Below are 17739 nucleotides of genomic sequence, written 5' to 3'. Positions count from 1 at the left end.
GTATCAGACCACTGGGCACGCTTTAAAAGGGGTAACGAATTCCTAAGACAGAAGGACAGAGCCCAATCCTAGAAGACACAGGAAGCAACATAAGAGTAGGATGTTTCCATACCTGCCTAGAACAGAGATCATCACAACTGACACCAGACAGTAACTTTTCTGTTGCACATTCAGAGCTCATCATTTCCTACCCAGTCACCTGGGAAAACCCTTCTCCTTTCCACTCTCTGCCTTCTAAGAGGAGTACAAATTCCACTTTTTTTTTTTTTTTTTTTTTTTTCTCTGAAAATAAGGAAATGTTCTAGTTCAGTTAGAAGCAGAAACTGTTTTTTTTTCTGAAGTGCTGTTAGGGTTGACTTCTCTTTAAATACAACTTGCCTTCTAAGGGGAGTACAAATTCCTCTTTTTTTTTTTTTTTTTTTTTTGGTTAGATATTGATTCCTGTTGCTTAAGTTTTGATTCTATTAATTCTCCAGTTACCCTAGATGTCTGGTTTGCTGTTACTGCAAGGAAAAAAAATAAAAAGCAAAGTGTATAATACTGAATACAGTCAGCAACATTGCTTAAGCATCATTAGGAAAGAAAATGCCCTTTTTCCTTACTTTGCAATGCTGGCACAAGATATTATCCTTAAAAACTGTTTCGGAACAAACACAATTTTGCATTAGTATAAGAATATACCAAGCCACCACAAAACACAGGCAGATACTAGAAGAAAATAATATAATTATTTTCCAGCTTCTGTTTGCACCAGGAAAAAAAAAAGTTTTAAGGGGAAAAGAATCGTATAACTGAATAGAAATAGACGATGCTAGGCCATGTTCTCAAAAAACATTTCCAGTAGCATACACTTTATGATTTTTGTGCAGTTCAGTTTTCTCAGCTGTCTTTGACAAGTGCAGCAGCACTCTGCAGCATACCATTCAAACCATTTTATATCAGTGTACTACAGATTCAGAGGTCTGTCCATTTCCAGCATGATCCTCCTGCACCCAAGGAAAAAAATACTGAAATCCAAGTAATTTCAACTTAATTGTAACTTTATTTATAGAGGAATGAGTAAGAGAAGAAAAGAAGCTGTCCCAGAGATGGCCATTTACAACAGCTGAACATTCTGAGTTTATAATTTTAATTAATAGAATGTTCAGTACTTTGAAAACAAATAAACAAAATAATGTTTGTTTTTATTTTCGGTATTACAGGAAAAGAATTCAGAATTTCATATCAACTAAAAGATGTTTTTACTGAACAAGTTCATCTTCACTAAGCAGGCATTAACATTGTCCCTATTATAGAGTTGTATGAGCTGTAATAGCTCTGGTTCCATTCTGCTTCTGACAAGAACATATTTAGAGATACTGTAGAAATTCTTCACAATTTCTTTAAAGCAGCAGGTTTTGTTTTAATTTCTTTAACTGTCATTGAACTGTTTTCATTCCTGTGTGTCTGTTCATAGAACAGAACTAACCAATTTTGTTGCTGCTTTCTTTATTACCTTATTTTTACGGCGTCTTGCATTCCATGATATGAAGATGTGAAACCACCAGGATGAGGATTCTCAATTCCATCCAGATCTCCAAAAAAATGTAAGTTAACATTAAAAGGTTCGTTTACCATCTGGCCCCAGCATGTCTATATTATACCAGCATTTGGCTGCAAAGCTGAAGAGCTTTAATTAGAACCACTGAATGCTACCCAACATCAGAAGCAGGAAGCAAATTTTAATTACACAATTTAATTTATTTTTTTTTTCCCCAAGCACACTAACTTATAACCATCCAAAACATTTTTCATCATCCTGTAAAAGTAGTGGTCATTAATATATAGACCTTACATTCAGTCAGAACCACTACTACTTTAGTTGGAAGAAAGTTCACGTTATAAGGACAGTATAAACCAGCTCCCATTTCATTCTCATACTGGTGGGATAAGAGAAGACAAAAAGATCCTTTTGTTACCCTAACCATAGCCTGGTTAGATCTCTTGGGACATACCTCTGAATTTCGAAGCAAAGCCAGCCTCTGTTGACTTTGCTACAGCTTCCAATTATCTAGGCTTTCTAAATTGGCTATAATCCAGGCACTTCTCAACTCAGAACTAGACTGACAGCACTGACTTTTTATCATTATTTTTAATCTTTATTTTAAAAAAAATATATGGAGACCTATTCATAATCCTTATATGGGAGTGGATTTCTGATTACAAAAGCTTTTGAGTCAGGCCCACAGGGAATAAGTTCCAAGTATAGGTTGTAGGATGAATTTGTACTGCTGACTGCAGTAGTTTCTTCTGCTGGTAACTCTTTGTAAAAGAGCCAACAATAATATCAGACTGTCAATGTACAGTATTTAATGATAGTGAGAAGAACAACAGTTACCTGTTTTAAAAGTATGTTTTAACATGGAAAGAAAGAACATGAGCTTTACAACCTTTCAACAAATATAGACATTTTGGCTAATTGGAGAAATAAATAACAAGAATCTCAAAACCAAGTTATTAATTTAATTAAAATAACACTGTACAAAATTCAAACATAGCATAATCATCTACACTCAGTTCATATTACGTAAAACAGAAATTTCAAACTTACAGAAAGTAAACATTGCTATATTAGCTTTATTAACTCCCGTGTCACTGTGTGCTGCTGTTGCTTGGTCTTCTCAGAGTTCCACTTTCAGTCAGGATCCTTATAACATTCGGAATATCAATTCCTTAGTTAAAGGCAAACAAACAGAGAAAATAAGTGGTTTCATGATAGAGTACATTTAAAAGCACAAATTATACTGAAACATTTAGATGCTGACATGAGTTTGGATCCTTCTTATTAAATGAAAAATACCATAACTGTTAATAATCAGGATGTGCCTGGAAACTATAACTGTATATTGCTGTGAACAGCTGTACTGGTTCAGTTAAAAGTTCTGTCTTGCCCCTCTACTATCTCTGACTTTCAAAGACCTGTCGCTGATAATTAGGAAAGCATGACCAGAAGTGTTTGATTTTATCACTGTAACAGTAAGTCAAAGTGTCCTCTTCTGAACACAAGCAAGAAAGCCATGTTGCTTTAATGGAACTAATGTCTATAACTTTAGGAGGGGGAGAGGAGAAGTAGAAGAAGCACAGGGACAGCTTAAGTGGTAATAATAAGCATTTGGCACCCATAAGGGAAGAATAAGGGCAGGGCAAGTGTGCCCGATACGTGCTGGCACGTGGGAACACTGTGTTCTCCCAATCTCTGATCATCTTCAGCTCAGGAAAAGTTCCAAGTCTGATATGACAAACTTTTCATTAGCCAAAACAGTGGCCAAAACAGTGTTGATAACACAGCAGTGTTTTGGCTGTTGCCAAGGGGTGCTTGCACAGCTCCAAGGACTTCTCTCTTTCCCACACTGCACCCTCACAGAGATTAGGCAGGGGAAGAGAAAAAGACTGGTAAGGGACACAGCTGGGACAGCTGACCCAAACTGCCCGAAGGGATATTCCATACATCATGCTCAGCAATAAAAACTGTGGAAGCAAGGGGGTGGCTGTCTCCTGGAGACTGGCTAGGCATCAGTCTGCTTGTGGGAAGTGCCGAGCGATTCTCTTTCCATCACTTGTTCCCCCCCACCCTTTCCCTTCACTTATTAAACTGTCTTTATCATGACCCACGAGTTTTCTCACTTTTGTTCTTCCTATTCTCTTCCCTGTCAGCTGTGGAGGGGGGGGGAGGAGGAGGAGGCAGTGAGAAAGCAGATGTGTTCAACACACAACAAAACCTTAAAAAAAGAGAAATACGCATAAAAGAGAACCACATTTGCCACTCACAAATTTTCAGGTTCTAAAAGAAGCTTTATGGGAGAAACCACTACTATCAGTAACTTAACCACTTTGTTCTGGAGGTCCCTAGGATCTGGTGATAATCATGGAAGAGTGAAAACCATGAAAATAGCAAATTGTTATATGTTGTTCCAGAACTTCCACCCCAAACAGTTACTCTGCCCAGTCCTGTGCAGACAAACATGCCCAAGGATTATGGCATAATCCCAAGGTTATGGCATGGATTGCAGTCTCTCCAGTTCTACAGTGAGCACTCAGGCAAAGAATACCTTAAGCTTCTCTACTATGTACTCATCTTCAGTGTTTTGGATTTTTTTTACCCTCATGATCCTAAACACACTCTGAGAAGCTTAGAAATGTACACAGGAAGCTTCTGAATAAAAGGGCAGCAGTTGACTAGAGATGTGGGAAGGTTTAGTACCTGAACGTTATAAGAAACTCGTAAGCAAAAGAAAGATTACTTGTCTCTGATTCATTATTATTTCTATGTTACTGTGCAAGTACAGTTCCTTCAGCAATCACTAAGTAAAAATCTCTTTGCTGTTGGCATTCCCAAAAGCAGCGTTTCACCCCTTATATCACAGACAAGAGATTCTGCTTTTTTCTATCTATCTATGCTTGATTTTAGTTATCTATCTCTCACCATGTAAATGTTACTATGCACAAATGAGAACCGAATTTAAAAAGAATTACTGTTCCTGAACTGGATCTTGCAAAAGTTAAGGGGGGGGGGGGGGTCTTTTCAGCACTCCTTAATACCTCAAAGTTCTTTGACCCGTATAGTCCTTCATATTTCATAGAGCTAACAAAATTATGTATATTTTTATATGCGTGTTTGTGCGTGTGTATGCATGTATACATGAATTACCTCTGAAAGCTGGATTTGCTGCTGCTATTTTGTGTAGAGTAGCAGTAACTTCCTCAACATTCATATTTCTCACACTGTTCAAAAATTCAGCAGTGATGTTGTTCTCATATGCTGCTTCCGAAGAACCAGTTGAAAAGTTTTGGGGTTCATCTTCTTCATTTACTGATAAGGACTGCTTAGCCGACCGGTTGCTTGAATAGTCTTAAAGAAGAGAAATAGTGTTTTTCAGTGAGAGAAAATTCTATTGAGTCTTCACTACCTACTTCTCTAAATAGGGCTTTTCAAAACAAAGATTTCCAGTCTGGCAGAGCAGCATTGCTGGTAAGGTTCACATCTGACTTTGCTACATTTTCATACAACTGAGAATCCAGAATGCTTTCCATTTACAGAAAATCCTGTAGAAACAACAGTGGGGAGGTGGATGAAAGCTATTTTTATTATGCTTACAAAAGGGCACTGGAAGTCCCAAGTCTCATATATTGTAAGTCATTGCAATTTTTGTTATTAGCATTGTATTAATTGAGGTTTTCAAAAGCTAAACTTCCTAGAAAGAAAAGGAAAATTGACACAGCACAGAAAAATAATAAAAATCATACAAGATAGCATCACTAGTATTCTGGTTATATTGCCTCTCCAAGCATATCAAGAAGGAAATGACGTCAAAGAAATCCAAGATTCTTTGATAAAATTAATTAGAAGTACCAAGGTCAAGTAGCTGCAATGTTTGGGTATTAAAAAGAATTATCCATCGTATACAACATAATTTTGTTTCCACCAACATCTTGATTAGACTACACCTGCACTAATCCTCTTGTCTACCAAGAGGGGAAAGAAATGGGGAAATAGGGGGAGGGAGGGCAGCCTTAAACTTTGAAATCCTCCTTAGAAACAGTTGCCTCTGGACAGGAAAAAGTCAGAGTTGATACTAATTCAATTCCTCCCCAAATCCTACAGTTAAGTAAGATGAATGTTTTTGAATAGTCTGCCCTTTCTAACATTTGTAGAGGATAGAAAGAAACCCCCAAACTATTAATTTATGCTACTTGACCCTGGATTTATTTTTTCTTAAGCTCTGCTTTCAGAGAAGCAGGAAAAAAAGGCTTACTAAAATTTACGCAAGGTTCAGTATTAAGATTTAAGCACAATCAAGATTGCAAAGGTAATATTACCTGTATCAGAGTCACTAATATCTGCTGAAGTCAGGTCAGACTGTTCTGTGGAATATTCCAATATTGCTTCTCCATTATATTCAGTATCTAAGAGGTCCTACAAGTTTGAAAAAAGTTGTGTTCAGAATTTCATCAAGACAATCTCCTGAAATTACGAACTACTACATTTTTGATGATCCCAAACCAAATAAACGACCAGTATTTCTGCTACCAAATCTGAAAAATCAAGGATTTCTTTGAAAATCATGCAGCTGGTAGTGAATTTCTATGTATGTATATGCTGCTCCTGGTACCTCTCTACATTTGAAAAGCACTGTATTAGGCCAAGAAGTGATACTTATAGAGCCTAATTCTCAACCTATCAGGTCTAAAAAGGAAGCATTTTACACTTTGAGTAAAAGATTTAGTTAAAAATTACCATTTGAAAGATCGCAATTTAGAATACTAAAAAACCCTAACTTAGGAAAACATTCTATTTTTCTAAAACCAGTAGGTTAGAAGTTACTTCAGTTACAGCTTGAATTTTTTTGTAACATGTCAGATTTTGCCCTCTTTCCATTTGAATAAAATAACAAAATTCTGTATGGAAAAAACCAGCAGGAATAAGGTGAAAGTAAGCTTAACGAGGAAGTGAAAAGCAATAAATAATTAATGAGAACTCAAGGCATGGAATTTATTATGGAAAAGTACTGCCTTTGGGGCAGAAAGAAAGCAATAGAGGGAAGATGGAATATAGCTAATGAAGTCTGGAATGAAGAAGGGTTTTTGAAGACAGAAGGAAAACAAAACATTTTTTCTTGAAGTGTCACCTCTGTGATTCTCTCCAGCTTGTTGGCTGGTATTTACCCTCATTTGGCATTTTCCATTTAAGCTGACTCTTTAAATAAAAAAGTAGTTAAGTAGCTATAGTAGTAGGAGTAGCTGTTGTGCTGCATGAGAAGTCTGTTCAGCACTGACAATCCTGCAAGAAACTCCAGGAGGGATAAGGAATAAATACTGGCATGCTTTCCTATGGCAAAGATGTTGAATGGATCACCAACAAGAGGAAAGTTCCTACCATCCCTGTTGACAATGGGGGAATGAACAAAAAGTCATTCCAGTAGTGGAAACTGTGGAGATTATGGTATAACGGAATGTAAACTCAAGGTACAGGGAATGCAAGTGGCAACCACAGCAGCCTTGAAGAAGTTCTCCTCAATACTATGCCTGTGTAAAGACAAGTCAGTCAAAAGTAATAGCAGAGAGGTGGAAAAACTGGGTTTCTAATAGTGGAGGAAGAAAAGAGACCTCAAAGGGAACAATCCAAAGAGCAGGACGAAAAGTTGTATAAGTAAGGAAACTGATGTCAATAATGCTTGATTATATGGTGAATGAAGGCTGAGAATGGAAATGGGATACAGAACAAGAGTCTCAGAGAGGTCAGCAGAGATGAGAAAAGCTTAAGTTAGAATTGAAAAGGGGCAAAAATAGCAGAAAAACCTAGATGTAAGGAAAAGCATGGGAAATAAGAAACAAGATGATTCTTAGTTGCTATTAAAAAAACAAAAACGCAAGCATCTTTGAACAGAAAGTATTAACAACAAACAAGCTGTAATTTTATCCTATCATCGCTCCAAAAATTCAAGTTTTTAATAGGCAAAACTTACAATACAGTTGTCCCAGCAATTTTGTTTAATTAAACTGAAAAAATAAAAATGTATTGCAGTTTAATGAAACTGTAATAATAAAAACGCATCATCACAGGAACGTGCAGATTAGTAGAACAAAACCATCACAAAATCCACATTACTTTGTTTGATGCAGCCTGCTGACGATATTCCACCAGTGCATCTGTAAGAGTCTGTGTAACTTTTAGGATAAATGAAGCATCATCTTCATTCAGTATCTCAAAACTTTGCTAGGAAAAAACAAAACAACACACAACATAAACATTTTCTCTCTGAAACATGGCTGAAGTTACAAAGAAAATACAGTTTTTACTTTTAATCCCATAAACTGGGGGTGGGGAGGTGGAATTGAAGAGGAACCTAACACAAGGAAGCTGCAGCTACCCAAAACAATCCTTTGAAAAGGAACAACGCAAGAATATGCCTGGAAATACATACAGGAAAGTGTTTTTCCTTAAGTATTTTGATGTCTTCCCAAGATACCTGCACACAAACAAATGGGTACAACTTCCCTGAGACAATGTAGTCATAAACCATTTCTCTAGAAAGCAGCAAAAAGCCAGAACAATGCTGAATTTAAAAATATATGCCACCTTGCCTTATATTAACCTTCTTCTTCCCAAAAGAAGTCTAAGGAAAAAGCAGTCTTTGAAACTCTGAAGCTCTAGTAAGAGAGCAAGTTCTAGCACCAACAGCCCTCACAGAGGGGGCTACAAGCATCACCCCCTTGTCTGTTCCAATAAAGTTGTGCTGAAAACGCTTCCACTGCGCACAATGTAACAGAACTGCTGCTCTGTCCCAACAATTCAAAGTCTTCTGGGTTAGAAATAAACACCTTTAAACATTCCAGACAATGGAATGGAAAAAATGGAAAAAAGTAATAAAATACTAGCATTAAGTTCATATGTGGCAGTATAATAGGATTAAGTCCAGTTTGCACAAGGTATATTTAAAGAAGATCTTGTGAAAATCTAGGTAGAAAAAGAGGATTAAACTTGGAATAGCTCTGGATATCAGGTAATAAAAGAAATATAATTATTTTAATGCCAAAGCTGACCATACTGATTTTCACAATTAAAAAAAAAAGTATAAAGCATGGATAATCATTGAACAACTGGAATTATTCCATGATAGGAACAGCACATCCAAAAAAAGATACTTATAAAATTACTTTCCACTATGTAAAAAAACCTTGGAATCCAACAACAATAGAAACACATAATGCAGCTTTAAAAAAAATATTACTGTAGATGCTAATATTAAACAATTTTCAAACTTTCCAAAACAGATCACTGTTCCAATCCCATTCCCAGCAGTCCTCTTTTGTTCTTGGAGGACAATCGTACTAAGCAAGAGGATGCCTCAAAACAAATTCAAGTTTTATTAGCAAGATACAATCTTTATACCTAATAATTCCCTATTAAAAAGGGGAAAAAAGATTTTATGATAGTCAATAGTGCCTAAATCACCATGCAGTAGCTGAGTCACAGCAAGTAATGGTAAAGATTTTTGTACAGTTTGTCTACTGAGGCTTCTAAAAAGTCACCACTTCTGTATACAAGACCACAAACGTTAATAAATATTGTTGTTAATAAATAACAACTAGCAACTGCTAGTTTCTCATCCTTGATTGCATCTCTGCTGTGAATGTGTTCGTAATATATATTTTGAACAACTGAACAGAACTCAGGTGTGCTGCCATTACTTTAAAAAGGGATTAAGTAGATTTTTTTTAGTTTATAGGGCCTTGGGGATTTTTTGTTTCAGTATACAACTTGTATTTTATTTCTTAAAAATTGCTCTTTTCCTTTCTGCATACCTCAGATATTTTTCTTCATTCTGCTCCCTTCCATTATTGAATTATGAAATTCCTCATTTAAAAATGACAGATCAATTATAAAAGAAAAAAAATTTAAAAGGTCATTTTAGCTAGGCATGCAATTCAGGAATGGAATTAAGCTACAGTTGAGAAAAATGCATTAATTTTCAATGAAAGTCATTCCTCTGATAGTAAACCAGTACTTTGGTAAAAAAAACCTGGCTAGAAACATTAGAATCATAGAATTGCCCGGGCTGGAAGGGACCTCCAAAGGTCATCTAGTCCGACCTCCCCGCAGTCAGCAGGGACACCCCCAACTAGACCAGGTTGCCCAGGGCCTTATCGAGTCTCACCTTGAATATCTCCAGGGAAGGGGCCTCAACCACCTCCCTGGGCAACCTGTTCCAGTGTTCCACTACCCTCACAGTAAAGAACCCTCTCCTAATCTCCAATACACAGAATGTATGCATATATTATAAATTCAGTGATATTAATTTCATTCTGAATCCTAACTTCTGATAAAATATGTTGTTAGTTCAGCAGATTGCCTACATTTTGGCTTTCATGTTATTTGCTACTTTTTGAACTTAGTAATTCCATTAATTTATTTCGTTTCCCCAAAAATTACATTGCAAATAAGATTTAACACTCACCAAATAACCCAACAGTTCTTCTTGACTAGTGAATTCTTGCTGTTTAATATGAAAAAAAAAAAGTCCAGAGATCTATTATGTGCAGTAATTATAACTAAAATTAAACAGTGATTATTATTATGGTTATTCTAGATTCTTGCTCTAATTAAATTGTGGGTGGCTGCATAAAACACATACATGTGCTTTCATGGCGAAGTAGGAAAAAAACTTGTTCTTAATAGTTTTGCTTCAGAACTTGTAGCTAATTTATTGTCAATAATATTATTAATTTGAATAAGAAAAAGCAAACACCATTGCCAATCATATATGAAAGTAATTATTTCCCTAACTGCTTGTAACTGGAGCAATTCATTAACGGAAAAATATTCACCTCAACTTCCTTGTTGTCTTCCTGTGATTCCTTATTAGTATCACACCTTAAGATAGAATAAATGAATAAATAAACAAATAAAGCAGTATACACAGTTGGTTGATATATCAAAATGTGTAGCCAGTCAATAACTCGTAATCAGTTTAAATTCCTACTACAGTAGGTTTGATACATTCTGACAGTTCACATATTATTTCCTTGAAGAAATCCGAGTGGTCTCAGATATCATCGTAAAAATTATTAATGAGGGTTTTTTTAGTGTGATTAGCTAGTATGTAAGTTCTAAACCCCAGAATTCAGAAAAAAGTTTGACATTTGTAGGAAAAGCTGTAAGCTTTTTGCATGCATTGCAGAGAGACAAGGACCCTAATTACAGCAAGATTTTTTATCAGCACCTCACAAACTTGTCTTTACAAAAATTCAGCTATAAAAAGTATTTTACCACATAGCAACAGAGATATTGGGTGTACAAAAATTCATGTGGCTAAAAACTACTAAGCCATATTTGTACTGTTCTGCCACTATAACTACTATAGGTATATTCCATCCCTTTGCAAGCCCAGGGACCAGGGCTGAGAGAGCCTGTTTTTTTTTAATTAACCAAAACCATATGACTGCCAAGCCAAAGCCCTCGTCTTTCTTAGGAATCAGAAGTGTAGTAAAACCAGATGATACCTTTAACTTTTTAAAATAAAATAATTTACATCTTCAGATGACTGTCTGTGCAGAACTTCACTACAAAGAAATTAGGATATATAGAAATAAAAATTCTCAAACTGATACTGCAGAATCATCATTTGAGATCATCATCATCATAATCATGTGAAAACATTATTTGACTGCTTGCTGTCAATGAGAATCTGATCTTATTCACAGAAGTTGAGTTTACATCTCTCAGAAGTCTCACAAAAATAAGCAGTAAAGGAACAAACTGAAGTCCTAACTTAGAAACTTAACTTCTAAATCAGTCTCTCGCTGAAAAACATGGCTGCTGACAGTTACCCAGGATCTCTCTGAACAACTGGATTAAAAGAACAACAATAAGTGATTTTCCAAAGGTTTCAATTAGTCTTTCTCCTTAATGATTGCCCCTAGAGAGGCAAAATTCATGCAAAAAGGTATGTCAGGAACAAGAAAATTCCCCTTTTACTGGTTAATAGTAAACAAGCAAAAGGCATTAGCCCTCTGTGTCTAGGAGAGATACTGGTTTAAAACTAAGAAACATTCCAAGAGAATGTCATTAGAGCAAAACCAAAGAACTAATTGTTAGAACCGAGTCTTAATGTTTGGGTTGATGTGTGTATATCCCTTATCAAATCCTTTCCTGTGGTTCCTAGTGTTGCACAAAGATGATTAATGTTGGAGATATCCCCCTCACACAAAGGCTGATAGTTCAAACTAAACTCAACAATACTGTTATTAATAAAGATGTTTACAAACAGCAAGCACAGTTTTACCATTTAAGAACCCCACACAATACTTCTTATTGTTTCTCCATGAAATCTTTTGTAGAGATGAACCCCAATTGGTACAGCTTAACTTTTTGATTAACTTTTCTTTCTAAAATCAGTTCATATCAGTTCACCCTAACTGTCTGACGTGAACCCATAACAGAAGTTTTTTTAAACCATGAGGGAACATTCTTGTTGAAGTTGTAATACGTGAGGATTATGCCTTAAGGATAACACAAATATAAAAACTAGTTGCATCTAGAGCAAAATGTGAGGTCACTTTACACACACCAGGTTTCCTGCTGATGAGAGTAGTTTACAGTTGAGCACAATTTCAGAAGAGAAGCATTTCACTATCATAGCATGCCTTTCTTTCTCACAGCATACTCTATGCACAGCAAATGTAGACAGTTAGCATCTACAACATTTTCCTTTGAGTAAATTTAAAGGGGTTTGGGAGTGGTGGATTTTCCTTGTTTGTTTTACTTTTCTGAGTTGTTGTCTTTGCTGCCGCCTTCAGTCTTGTTGCTTTTGTTGCTTTCAATAGCCTTATTAGGTTCAGCCTTGTCATCTGGTTTTGCCTGTTCTTTCTGACCTTTTTCCTGCTCCTCTTGAACATTCTTTTCATCTAAAACAATAAAACCAGTATATTTAGTAATGGGTTTCTGATACTTTAATTTAAAAGTATTCTTTGCTTAGATTTTTTTTAAAAAATATAGCATCAATAAAACCTGACTGTGTAAATAAAGTACCTTCTGTAGAAATAAAATAAAAACTGTATCTAAAAATCAAAGATTTGGTTCAGCCATGAAGCACAAGTTTGTATTTCTGCTCAGAAATATTCTGAATTAGAATAATTATAATGCATTTAGACAAAACCCCAATTTCATCTTTGACTTTAGGTCTACAACCAAGCAGCAGAAATTTCTAATAATACTTCAGTTACGTGGTGTTCACTGATTTTTAGATTTAATTCTGGCAGTGTTTTCAAGAAAATAAGCATTAGTCCAATATTGTAGATGTTGTTAAAAAAAAAAAAATCTAACCTATCTATTTCCTTTTTATTCTTCGTGTGCTCTAAACAAAGTCATGCAGGCAGCTGTTCCCATTTTTTTTCCTGACACCGAAGAAGGCTTATATGCCCAAAAAGAGTCTGTGTTCCTTCCCCCAAAAATGCACATAGCAAAAACTTCTAATTATGAATTTTGTCTTGTTTCTGTTCTGAAGTATCCGGTGACGTTAAGCGAAATGGGACAGTTTTCTTCGCGAACTCTGGGATTATCTTTCCTCTGCCACAAACCCCAAACTCATCCACGCACTGTGGAAATTCACCCTCTGTGGAAATTTACCCCTGTTTGTATAAACAGGCGCATACAAAGTAAGTAAATTCATGCATTGGTGAAAGTTAAAAAAAAAATCTAATTAAAAAAATCATTTTTCTTTTACCTTGAATAGAGTCTGGCATTTTTCCATCCTTATTTTTACAATCTGTTTTTTCATCATTACTAAGTGTCGTATCCACGTGCTGAATTTTAGCTTTTGAAGGGCTGTCATCTGCAGTAGGATCTAAACAAACATGCTTGAAATGTAGCACAACGGACATTATCTTGATAGAGGAGGGTTCTAAAATTGCACTTCAATTTCAACTAGCTCTGTATCTGTGCACTATTAGTTACAAACATTAAGAATAATTTTATAAGCATTATTATATGACAGCAGATTAAATATGAACCACAAATTAATAACAAAATCTTAAGTATTTTATACGCTGGTTATAATTACAAGCATAGACCTTTTAAAAGATGAAAATATTATAAATACAGTAGAATTCCACATAGTCACATGCAAAATTAGATACACTAACCAATAAATTGGTTACAGTCAAGAAAATTTGAATAGGATTCAACTTATTTCAAAACACTTTCCTAGATTCAAAATGGTTATCCTTCCTCTTCAGAGTATGAGACACCGCTAACATAGATCAGTTTTTAGCCATTTTCTAAAGTGGCATGCAATTGTACTGTCTGTCCATCTGGATGACGTTGTACTACAGTTAGTTTTGAAAGATAGAACTGCGTGGAAAAGTCTCATAGACACCACATTCCTACAGTTTTGTATCAATGGCTAGTAAACCAGAAAGTTTTCTTCCACAGATAAGAGCTATAGCTGTGCTTTAAGAATTCTGTCTGGCTTTCTGGACTGCAAATTAAATACATGCATGGAGCTCCAACCTGCTCCTTTTGCCCAGTTCACCAGAATGCTCGTGAGTAGTTGGCACTGCAGTGACTACAGCAGTTACCAGGTAAAAAGAAATCATAGGTAAAGGATCCTGGGAAGGGAGGGGGACTGGGACAGCAAGAGAGCGAGAGAACAAAGCCATATAAAACAAGTCTCTAGTTATGTCACCCATGGAATAACTTGTTCATCCATCACATTTTCAACATAAAATCATACAAAATGCAGCTTCGTACATATGAACACACTACAATTACTGTCCATTTTTTTTCAATTTGCCCTTAAATCAAGCTGATTTAGATCAAAGGGAGTTTACCCAAATTAAAAATATACACTTTGCATCCCACAACACACTTACATTCTTGCCATCTTCTCCTCATTACTGGAGCACCTCTAACAACCTAAAAATAAAACCCATTTATGTTAGGTATTTTGAGGATAAAATTATTTCATAGGTATCTCAAGAGTTAAATATTTATTTTTTTAAGGACATATGACAAGTAGTATTAAACACATACATGTAAATCCCTGAATTCAAAATCAGTAAGTCAGTTACCTGGACACTCATTTATCACAATTAAATTTTTGTTAGAGCTAAAAGACCAATCAAATAGCTGATTGCAGGAAATGGAGCAGCAAAATTAAACCAGGCTATGCATGCTCTATTTAAAAGTTCCTTAAATCGAGAACGGATTTGCTATAAGTGTAGTGAAATTTCCTAGAACAGTCTACAAAATATATAGATACTACATCCATGAACATAAATCTCAAGTAAAGTATACAGTCTTGAGTCAAGAAGAAATCTGAATTAGTTAAGTAGGTCAAAAGAATGAATTTGATGATCTGAAATCTCTCCCTTCTAGAGCATTCATTCTAGAAGAAAGTCTTGATCTTCCAATATTCCCATACCTTTTTTCTTAGTCAAAGAAGAGTAGGATCAGTACAGGCTCTCATCCTTGAGCCTACCATCACACAGAAACAAACAGGGGGCTTTTTTCAGATGGGCAGAAACTTCAACACGGTAACATTGTGAACTCCACTTTGAAATCAGACATAGCCTATGCACATTAAGTAGCACCGGCAAGAGATATTGCCAAGAAACACTGTTTTAACAAGCAGGATGTTGACAGACATTGAAATTGATGGAGAAAGCAAATTTAATGTACACCATAAAGAACACTAAGCACCTGACTAAGCTTGTCATGAATCAGAGTGGTAAGGTACACCTCAAGAAGAAACTTTGCCAATATCCTGCCCAGATCGTAAACGTGTCTAAATACTGTTGTAGTGTAAACATCAACAGAAAGCAACATGAAGGTATCTTTATAAGAACGTGCTTCTAAGCATGCTATAAGAACATGCAGTTCCCCAAGAATTTAGGCTCATGGTGCTCCTGCGGTCCCATGGCATTGCTGAGAACCTCATATCCACCACATATCCCAAATTTCCCTCTGTACTACCAGAATTTTTCCATGGCTCCTCCAAGAATTGCCACAAGGTACTAACAACGCAGAGACTAATTCAGAAAAGTCATAAAGGTAATTTCCTAGCAAGAATGAAACAAGTTATTTTACACACAAACACATCCACCCAGATGAACGTTGATTTTGTATCATTTTTGCATTCTAGAATCATATTTCTGTAGACTCAGGTAGCATGAGTATTATTTCAAATGAGAAATACTTAAGATGGGAGCAACCAATGGGAAACTGTGTCCAGACTAATCCTGGAAGAATTCTTAAGATGACAAAAAGTGCTTGTAATAAAGGTTAAAAAAGCAAGAATTTCCTACCATCCAAAGCAGATCTGTCCACCATAACAGAAATCATTTACTTTGTTTTTTTTAATAAATACAAAACATATAGAATTCTTAAAGAAATGTACCTTTATTTGTTTTCTTCCTTCTTTCTTCTCAATTGTTAATGCAACTTGCCTAACTTTTCTGTTCAGTTCAGAGCCTTTACCCTTAACTTCATCAGATTCTGCTATCTCAGGATAATGCTGTTTCTAGAAAATAAGGAAATGCAAATCCCCAAGTCACACTTTGTCCTACTCTTTCCAGATTTAACACAGCACAATTCATTACGGGAGATAAATCAACTTTTACATATACAAAGCAGAACTTATTAAAATGATTATGTACAGAATCACAAAATAATTTAGGGGACTGAAGGCAAATCTTCTGCTCTAAACAGGGCTAACAGTGAACGCTGAACTGGTTGCACAGGGCTTTGCTCACTTGGGTCTTAAAAAACTCTAATAGATTCCCCCATCTCTCTGGGCAACCTGCTCCAATGCTTGACTACTCTCACAGTGAAAAACATCTTCCTTAGGTCAAGCAGGACCCTGTTTGAATTTATGTTCCTGCCAGCCACCTCCATAAAGAGCCTGATTCTGCCTTCTTAGTAACCTCCCCTGAGGTATCAGAGGGCTACTACTAGATCCCCCTGACACTTTTTCTTCTCCAGCCTGAACAAGCCCAATTACCTTAGCCTCTCCTCACAGTGCAAGCTCTTCAGCCCCCTGACCATCTTGGCAGCTCTCCACTGGACAATTTCATCAATAGCTTTCTTGCCTGCAGTAGCACAAAACCGGATGGGATACTCTAGATATGGCCTAACAAGTATGAAGAACAGAGGAATAATCACTTCCTTTGATCTATTGGCCATACCCTTGCCACTATAGCTCAGTTTGCTGTTATCCTTCACTGATGCCAAGGTACACCACTCATCTTTAGCTTGTTATCGACCAGGCGCCCCAGCTCCTTTTCAGCAGAGCAAATTTCAGCCTTGTAGTCTCCCGCCTTTCCTACTGCCTAGGGTTAATCCATCCTAGGTGCACAACTTAAAAGCTATCATTGATGAATTATTACATTAAGAATATAGCAGAGATTCAGTTAACAAGCATAAGATCCAGAATTGCAGAAAACAGTTCAAATTAAACAAGAAATACAAGATCTGAGAACATCAAAACTCAGCATATACATCTGAATTAATGACCACAAACAGCATGATGTTTACAAAGGACATCATTGTGGATCCATCGCAGTATACCTGATAACAACATTAGCTCTAAAACTGCCTCAAAACACTATATGGACTCAACTTTCTATGACTTTAAGATACATGGAATATAGTACCGACTTTGAGCACATATCAAAATACTTTTCAGAGTATTTCTCTCTCCGTTTTGTTAAAGCCTGCCCTAAACAAATATATTCAAGTAAACATTCAAAGATTGGACAGTCTTATGTCTCTAAACATACTGAAAAAAAATGTGTTTAAGCAGTTATGGGCCAACATGAAGCCTTAAGAGCTTTGCAAATTTCCATAAAACAGGCACAGAACTTACATGGCTTGTCCAGCCACAAAACTTGGAATAGATTTTTTCCCCAATTCCAATTCACAGCCTCTATCCAATACATACCATGTTCATTTATAATTGTGTTCTTTTTAATATAAAGCATCTGAAAGATGGAACAATTTCTTCATTGATCCAGTTCTTTAAGATAATACAAACTTTAGTCAAAAACCTACTTTTAGCCAATTTTATCTGTATATTTTATTATAGGTATTACCGGTCAAACAAAACAGAATAAACTGAAAAATGAGTGTCTGCAGTGGACAGGCATACACCTGATTGATGAGAAGAATTTTAAATCCATTTATCAAAGTTATTTTTTTTAAAA

The 17739-nt window shown here is 35.9% G+C and overlaps 1 protein-coding gene across 6 annotated transcripts in view; it reads right to left on the bottom strand.

Moving 5' to 3' along the window:
- Nucleotides 1–1108: 1108 nt before the first annotated feature.
- Nucleotides 1109–17739, bottom strand: part of LOC106885987 — a 23473-nt gene continuing 6842 nt past the window's right edge. For 2 of the 6 annotated variants that reach the window (XM_014938541.1, XM_014938540.1), the window contains exons 8-18: nt 15936–16058; nt 14410–14452; nt 13263–13382; nt 12303–12444; nt 10366–10411; nt 9996–10034; nt 7962–8006; nt 7646–7753; nt 5857–5953; nt 4688–4888; nt 1109–2711 (exon numbers count right to left, since the gene is read on the bottom strand). In XM_014938541.1, coding sequence (XP_014794027.1) covers nt 2632–2711; nt 4688–4888; nt 5857–5953; nt 7646–7753; nt 7962–8006; nt 9996–10034; nt 10366–10411; nt 12303–12444; nt 13263–13382; nt 14410–14452; nt 15936–16058 — 1044 coding nt within the window. In that variant the 3' untranslated portion in view covers nt 1109–2631. The remainder of the gene's footprint in view (nt 2712–4687; nt 4889–5856; nt 5954–7645; nt 7754–7961; nt 8007–9995; nt 10035–10365; nt 10412–12302; nt 12445–13262; nt 13383–14409; nt 14453–15935; nt 16059–17739) is intronic. The other 4 variants (XM_014938542.1, XM_014938543.1, XM_014938546.1 and 1 more) reach the window with 4 other exon arrangements.

The sequence above is a fragment of the Calidris pugnax genome, unplaced genomic scaffold, assembly GCF_001431845.1.
Source record: "Calidris pugnax isolate Ruff unplaced genomic scaffold, ASM143184v1 scaffold13, whole genome shotgun sequence".
Lineage (NCBI taxonomy): Eukaryota > Metazoa > Chordata > Aves > Charadriiformes > Scolopacidae > Calidris > Calidris pugnax.
Note: the sequence above shows the minus strand (reverse complement) of the source record. Positions and strands in the feature narration are given on the sequence as shown.